Genomic DNA, 7,887 nt, shown 5'->3' on the forward strand with positions numbered 1-7,887 from the left:
AGCTTTGAGGTTTGAGCCAGCAGACTTGATGACCAATAAGCGTACTATAGAACATGTTTGCTATCATTTGATGGCGAAACGTCTTTCCTCTCTCTTTTCACCTCTTTTTTTATTGTGCATTGTATTGACTGTTTTTGTATTTGTCTTCAAATTTTATTATATATATTTTCATTTTATCGACTTAAGAACATAACGCATATTATATTAGAGGTCTGTAGAGATGACGGTCATTCATCTCAAACAGTAGGAATGAACCTATCGCACATCCAAACCGTCCTAACGATATTTTGTTGACAAATTCAAAAGCTCGTATTCGAGTGAAAACGTTTCACCGTTAGGTCGCGTTTGATTGCTTGGAGAAATTCTATTCAAGGGCGACGTCAAAAGAATCGAAGGTCGAACGAGGTTGGAAGACGCGACAAGTTAAAAAGCTCTTGTTCGAGTGAAAATTTCATTGTCTGCTTGGAGAAATATTGTTGAGAAGGGGCAACTGTTATACGAAATGTACGCGTTCCCTCCGTCGTCAAACACAGATATATTTTTCGGCGGTAAGCTATTGAGAAGGTGGTTAATTTGCCTCCATGCAACCGTCAGAAGATCGCAGCGTCGGCCTTCCTCCTCCACGCCAACAGTTCAACTGACCCTCTTCCTCTGTGCGTCTCCGTCCACCGGTGAGAGGTAAGGGGGATCTCTCTCTCTCTCTCTCCCTCTTTATCGCCGGTTGCGAGTTAAAAGTTAAAACCCTAATCTCTCTCTGTCCCGCGGCGAGGTTACCGGGTAGTTTTCTCATGGATTTGCTGAGGTAAAAGTCACAATAACCTTGAACAAAGAATTTTATTTAATGGATTTCATATGGAAATAACTATAAAGTTATTGGTCTAAGAAGCAAACTATTTAATGGCTGTTTGAAGCGGGAAAGCCATGCAAGGAGGCACTGCTTCAGCTTGAGCGTCCTTTTAGCTTCTAGTTTTCTTCTCTTTTCTCTCGACACTCCTGTCACTTTGTAGTTTTTGAAAATTCTGAACCCAGGCGTAGAGAAGAGGAAACGGTTGGCTGGTATCTGGTGGAACACCATCAGATTTAGGTTTTTCTCACTCTCCCGCCATCTAGCTTATGTTATGGTTTCTATCCATGAACAACATCTTTTGATCTTCTCTGTCGCTTTGGGATGGAAGAGAGTTTGGTGATTTATTAGGTTTTCTTTGTTTTCGATGTCCTGTATGGCCATGTGATTGGGTTTTGCTGATCTAGACTCTAGAAACTAACCCTTGCACAGAAAGTGCTTGCGGAAATTCCTCAAAGAGGCGTTTGATTTATGTGATTGTTATTGGGATTCACAAGCAATCCGAACAAACTATGTTTTTACTGAACTTTATAGTTTCCTTTTTTTTTTTCTGTTTCTTTGTCCATTTTGCGTGTTCTGCATAACAATTGGTTTTGATACTTGTGCCCTTGAAGTACGTGATGCTTGTTTCAATGCTTCTACCAACCCTGTTTGATTAAGTTTTGCTTGTTATGCACCATTAATTTGACTCAGTTACTGTTTCTTTGTTCTTGATTTGGTTCGTGTTTATGCAGGGCAGAGAAAGAAGTGGAAAGAGAGGCAAGATGCGGTTGAAGAAGCACAAGCGAAACCGGAAGGTGGTGCGATTTTACTCAACTCGCTATGGCTTCAGGGAGCCGTTCAAGGTACTGTGCGATGGCACCTTCCTTCATCACCTCGTGCTTAACAAGCTCGGTTCTCCTCAGGAAGTACTGTCATCCCTTCTTTCTGCTCGGACTATTCTCTTTACTACGAGGTAGCTACTGTCTTTTCCCATTCTTCTATTTTCTTTAATTCTTTTGGGTTTTTACCAATCTATCACTAAACATTTTGTGACTAGTGCATCGTCTTAAAACCGGTATTCTTGTTCTTGTTCAGGTGTATTATTTCAGAGCTTAAGCGACTTGGAGAATCCTTTTCTGAATCGCTAAAGGGCGCACTTAGCCTCACAATAACGAAGTTTGTCGCTCTTCATTGTCTTCTCTTTTATCTTGTTTCTTATGTTTTCCCCTTCCCCTTATTGAAGTAAATGATGGTATATGTTTTTAATACAGATGTGAGCATCCGGATAGAGTATCTGCTTCCAGCTGCATTGAGGCAATTGTAAAGGACAAAAATTCGGACCACTTCTTTGTTGCAAGCCAAGATGCAGATCTCCGCAAGAAGTTTCGGGAGGTTTTCTCTCTCTTCCTTCCTTTCCTTCTTTATAGAAACTAGTGCTCGTATATTTATTTTGGTTGGCATTTATCTTAAGATGATGATGGTGGTTGTAGTCTACTTGAGCAAAGGAACTTAATAGATACAGACTGTGAGATGCCTTCCTATGGTAATACATTTAGCAAACAAGTGTAGACCATGGGTCTAACCATAATGCATATGCCCAACATCTGTTGTTCTTCCCTCAGTGGTCCTACTAGTAGTGGGTTTCTAACTTTCTCCTTACATTATGTTTCCATGAGGTAAACATTACCGTCATTGAATTGTGACTGTGCTTCATACGTGAAAATTATCTTCGTTTTTTATCTTCTTTGGAAGTTTATGCTGTATTAGCCTTCACTTAAAAGTGAGTTGCTTGCTGATTTCCTGTTGCCATGCAGATACCAGGTGTTCCTGCAATATATGCAATTAGAAATTCTATGTTCCTTGATCAACCTTCAGCTTGTCATCTCCAGTTTGTGAAAACAGCTGAAGAGGAGCGCCTACACATGAAGGAATTGGAAGTAGATATGATAAAGGAAAGGGAAAAGAAGAGACTTGCTGACCAAGCTGCAGCAGATGGTACTGAAAGTTTAGGAGATGTCACAAAAGGAAGGGGTGTACGCAGCATGCATACAAGTTGGACATTTAATCAAAAAGATAAATCTATGTTCAAAAGAAAAAGAGCAAAGGTTAGTAGTTTGGTTGCATGTTCTTCTTGCCTGGTTCTGTTTCTGATACATATTTCATTAAAGCAGCAACTTCCTTTCTATCCTAAATTTTTCTAAATATGTGGACTTCAAATTATTAAGGGCCTTTATTGTAATCAGCAATTCCATCCAAGCATTTCTTCTGTGTATACTCCGTTTGAGGACTACAGTATTTAATAGGTTCTGAATGAAACTCAAAGGACAAGTTTTGGTTAGTCATGAAGTTGCTTTTTCTAAAGCACTTATGGTGGAACGGTCCAAGAGAATGTTGCAAATGAGCATTCCACAGACTAGGATGTCCTTTATAGACCCATCATATAATTAAAATTACAAAATATCCGTTCATTATTAGGTGGTTGATTTTTTATGAACCAAAGCAGGTGCTTATTTTTCAATCAGCAAGTCAGGCTTGCTGTTGGTACTTTCTCACATGGGATTGGCCAATTGTGTTTCTTTCAATGAAAGCAACTTTTTTGGTGTTTATTCTGGTAATTTGACAGTTTATGTACTTGAGTACAGTTTGTTGGTTCCTAACTTCCTATTATGTCTCAGGTTGATGTAGAGTCGCAAAGATTGCTTTACCAGTTATATCTTAACTGGCATTGAATTTTGCTCTGCAATGTTCCTTTAGAATTTTATGTGTATAATTTATACTTATTCTTGTAGGGCCCAAACCCATTATCATGCAAAAAGAAGAAGAATTCAAAAGGTCCTGTTGCTGCTTGATCAACTGGTGAGTGAATTCATGTGTAACGGTTCTTCTGAAGTAGTATTTTTGGATAATTGAATTCTTGAAGGCTTTTTGAAGTCAGTAGAAATGATCACTTTTCGTGTATGATTCATAATTCATGTCTCTTGGTGTATATTTTTTAAGTTATATACAAGTCTGACCCAAGTGCTCAAAACTGGAAATAAGCAATATCAAAATTCATATTTAGGTCCTGTTGCTGCTTGATCAACTGGAGTGAATTCATGTGTAACGGTTCTTCTGAAGTAGTATTTTTGGATAATTGAATTCTTGAAGGCTTTTTGAAGTCGGTAGAAATGATCACTTTTCGTGTATGATTCATAATTCATGTCTCTTGGTGTATATTTTTTAAGTTATATACAAGTTTGACCCAAGTGCTCAAAACTGGAAATAAGCAATATCAAAATTCATATTTATTGGTGTAGGTTTGTGAAGCAATACCAAATTTCATATTTGTTGGTATGGATTTTGTGAAGCTATAACTGTACAAGTTTGATCCAACTTCCAAGTGCTCAAAACTGGAAATGAGCAATGCATCTTGCCTTTCTGATTCATGTACTGGAATAAGTAAGCCACTGTTTTAGACCTTTGATTGTTAGATCCATATAAATCTCAGTCCATGTCTGAAAAGCATGATACCTGTACAGATGTTCTTGAGAATGGAGACAACTCCTGTATGGTCAGTTTGTTGAGCAACCACTCATATGTAAGAGTTTCAGCTAATTCTTGGAGCCTGCAGGAATATCTGATTTATTTATATATAAAGCATCCATAGTAGCTTAATTAGCCAAGGCCCTTATGTTAAGGAGCCAATCCAAAATTCTTCTTAACTTTGAACTTGAAAGGAAAAGCCAAAAAGTGCCCTAGTCGCACACACAGGCATGCTGTCTGTCTCACAAGAACTCCTTATATACAGACTCAAAAACTTGCTTCTAGAAACTGATTTTAAAATCTCACCAATAAAATCTTCTTGAATGTCCTTTTTCTGACACCTCATTTGGCTAACAAACTTATCGTATATAGTCAAGTTCAGAATTTAACTACATGAAAATAACTTTAGGTTAATTATTTATGTGAAACATGTACAGATACTGTACATTATCTGCATGTGTTTTGGATATATAGAACATAGATTTAATGCTCCATCTGTTGTTGGTTTGATGCAAGTGTGCAACCACGTTATTGTTCAGGTGAATGAAGTTTGATAAACAAGTGGAGGTGCTTTGCGAAGTTATGAGCAGCTAAGTGTTAGAACGCCAGCCCTTATCTTTGTTTTGGCCTTGAAGATGTGACGAACTAAGTTTGCTACAAGTGAAATACATTGACTACCTTTCTTTTAAGCCTCACATTCCTGGAATTGTTCCCAGAGGAGCTTTTTTAGTTGCGTCACCATTTTGACATGTAAAAAGCCTGGTTTTATCTCTTAAATCTTGATGACTGCATTGAGTTCCAGTAAGTCCTTTTAAATTGGTCGGACTGGTCGAATAAATAAAGCTACAGTAGCCGTCTTAGTTTTTTATTTGATTATTTTTTTTTTCTTGGGGACAAGGTGATGTTGAATTAGGTATTCGATAGCTATCCAGTTTGTCAGAGGATAAATAATCTGTTATTCCTAATACTAATAGCAACCAAAAATTTGCAAGCTGCAATATCCCTGATAGTGTTTCAGTAATTTAGTTTAATTAACGTGCTAACTGAAAGGAAATTATGTTGTCAATGTTCCTGAGTAAAGATATCAGTGGCTGTATCTTTCCACCACCTCTGACCAAAACGTAACTTGGATGCCGGGAGTCTGCTTTGAAACTGTCTATAAGACAAACGGCCTACCTGTATCGGGCTATATTATGTAACTTGTGCATGTGATCTTGGTTTTTATGATCCTTTCACATTCATGTATCTACAGGTGCATTGGTTGCCGTAAGTGAGAAATGGACAAAAGCCAATATTACGGAAGCAGCCATCAGTAATCGGCATCGTACTTTGGCGTCAACAGTATTAGCCAACAGAGTAGGATTTCACTGTCACATTTATTAAAACAATTACATGGAAAACGATGTTATTAATTAGTTTTTTTGACTCCTGGGGGAGAAAATAACCATGTACCTTCAAACTTGGGCAATTTATCTGCGGGATCTCAACCTACCAGTTTTGTTTTAACGGCTAAGTTATGCATGTTTATTATAAACGCCTGTCTTTACAAAAAAATTGCTTATATAGACGCCTACGTTGCCTTTATGCATGTTTCAAATTCTATCGGACATCCATGTCGAGACCTCAATCACAAGCATCAGAAACATCACATTCTGCGATCCAAAGAAGGTCTTTTGAGGTCACAAAAGTCTTCAATATTTTTTTTCAGAAAAAAAAAACTCAAGTGAAATGATGACTATGAATTCGTGATACTTGAATACGAGATAGATGAGGCCAAATAGAATAGGAAAGGAGAGAGTGAAGGCGTAGCGGGAAGTATCGCCCAGCCCTGCAAAGAAAGATGGAGAAAAAGGAACGTTTAGATTGGATTTTTAATCATTATCTCGAGATGTTCTTGAGGTCCAGATAACTTCTGATTATACTTATGCTAATTTAATCCACACTGCCACTAAACATTTGAGCCTGATTCCTTCAGATCCCCACTTGCTTTATCTCGCCAGTCAGACCAGGAAAACTGGCAAAGAAAACTAGTATTAATAAATATTCCTAGTAACTCTTATTCAATTGGCGGTAGCCTCGCACGTTTTCCAAGACCACCAAAGGATCGGCTTCTTAGTCGAACCAGGAAACCCGCCACACGAAACTAGTATAATGAACCTTCCTTCTTATACAATTGGCTGTAACTAATCTCGTTTCCAATGCCACAACCCACGTCTATCTGTCAATAATTGGAAATGAACATCCTTGAAATTCCAAAAATTAGAACGAGAGAAAACGAGTAACATCTTGCAGAAAAACAGAAAGCACAATGAACAGAAAAGTTTGTTCATATTGTTGTATTGGAATGTAAGCTAGAACTGAAAGCCCCACGTCGAATTATTCACGTTAATATGATGAACCGCATTCTAAACCCCCATAAATCATACGACACAAATAACAGACAAAGGTTAGAGCTTTGCTCCTTTGGGCAACAGGTAGGGGTCCCTATGTGCCTCTAACTCTTCGATCACGCCGGGAAAGGCTGCTGCCTTCACATTAGCATAGATATCCCGCTTCCAGTTCCTGCTTGCCAACTTTTCGGCTTCGTCAATGGCAGCATCGATCGTCTTTTCCGAGCTGTCGAAGATGCGGTCGACCAAGCCGAGCTTGAGACCTTCCGGAGAGCGAAACTTCCTGGCCTTCAGCATAGTCTCCACTAACGGGCCAGGGAGAAGCTTGCTCTTGATCACGGTCATCAGGCTTCTCGGCATGAACATCCCGTGATCAAGCTCGCTCATGTAGAGCACCTCCTTGCCGGATTTCATGAACCTGTAGTCGTGGGCCAGGGCGAGCATGAATCCGCCGCCGGCAGCGTGACCGCATATGGCGGCGACGGTGGGGATGCCAAGCTTCATCACTGAGGCCAGAAGACCCTCGAACTTGAGCTGGATGATACGAAGGCTGCCAGAGGCGAGGTTCTGAAAGATCCATGGGAGGTCGAGGCCGTTGGAGAAGAAGCGCCCCTCGTTGGTGGTGACCAGGCATCCGGCGTCCTCCGAGAGCCGGACGGCGTCTAGGGAGGCGGCGATGTCACCGATCGTGGAGGGATTGAAACGATGGTCGCTGGGGCCGGTGAGGGTGAGGACGTAGACCCGGCCCTTCCTTTCAAGCTTACAGGCCGCCCAACTCTGGACCTGGTCCATTCTTCCGCTTCCGGTTGGCTTTCGCCAGTGTGGTCAGGAAATGGATAGCGAGTCGGCCCCAAGATAGGATGGGAGTGGAATTTGCCGAAATTGGAAAAGAGCTTAAAAGGAAGAGGTAATCTGTTCTATATACCTGTATAATAAAACTTATGTGGACATTGTATTTTTTTTTGTAGGTATAACTTTGTTATTGTTATAAATTTTATTTCGACAATTATATTGCACGGTTGGATGTGATGATTTTAACTGTATTTTTTTTTAACATAAATCTGTTGTCGGTATCCTGTGCATCTTGTTGTTTTCTGGATGGTAGAAAAATACTCTCTCAACATTTTGTTCTTGTTGTTTTTTAGATTG

The 7,887-nt window shown here is 39.7% G+C and overlaps 2 protein-coding genes across 6 annotated transcripts; one reads left to right on the forward strand and one right to left on the reverse strand.

Moving 5' to 3' along the window:
* Positions 1 to 284: 284 nt before the first annotated feature.
* LOC116249750 (uncharacterized) lies at positions 285 to 5,902 on the forward strand. 5 transcript variants are annotated; one of them, XM_050076212.1, is made up of 7 exons: positions 285 to 678; positions 1,584 to 1,799; positions 1,922 to 2,002; positions 2,098 to 2,218; positions 2,641 to 2,931; positions 3,616 to 3,682; positions 4,123 to 4,842. In XM_050076212.1, exons 1-6 carry the CDS (start codon positions 503 to 505, stop codon positions 3,673 to 3,675), a joined length of 945 nt encoding a protein of 314 aa, XP_049932169.1. In that variant the 5' UTR covers positions 285 to 502; the 3' UTR covers positions 3,676 to 3,682; positions 4,123 to 4,842. The 5 variants fall into 5 exon arrangements, with proteins under 5 accessions (XP_049932169.1, XP_031478856.1, XP_031478864.1 ...); XM_031622996.2 differs by lacking the exon at positions 4,123 to 4,842 and adding an exon at positions 5,601 to 5,902 and having other exon boundaries at positions 287 to 678; XM_031623004.2 differs by lacking the exon at positions 4,123 to 4,842 and adding an exon at positions 4,888 to 5,216 and having other exon boundaries at positions 287 to 678.
* Positions 5,903 to 6,622: 720 nt separating this feature from the next.
* On the reverse strand, positions 6,623 to 7,611 carry LOC116249927 (enoyl-CoA delta isomerase 2, peroxisomal-like). The gene has a single exon (XM_031623242.2). The coding sequence runs from the start codon at positions 7,528 to 7,530 to the stop codon at positions 6,796 to 6,798; it is 735 nt and encodes a 244-aa protein (XP_031479102.1). The 5' UTR covers positions 7,531 to 7,611; the 3' UTR covers positions 6,623 to 6,795.
* Between the last annotated feature and the right edge of the window lie 276 nt (positions 7,612 to 7,887).

The sequence above is a fragment of the Nymphaea colorata genome, chromosome 1 (genome assembly GCF_008831285.2).
Source record: "Nymphaea colorata isolate Beijing-Zhang1983 chromosome 1, ASM883128v2, whole genome shotgun sequence".
Classification (NCBI taxonomy): domain Eukaryota; kingdom Viridiplantae; phylum Streptophyta; class Magnoliopsida; order Nymphaeales; family Nymphaeaceae; genus Nymphaea; species Nymphaea colorata.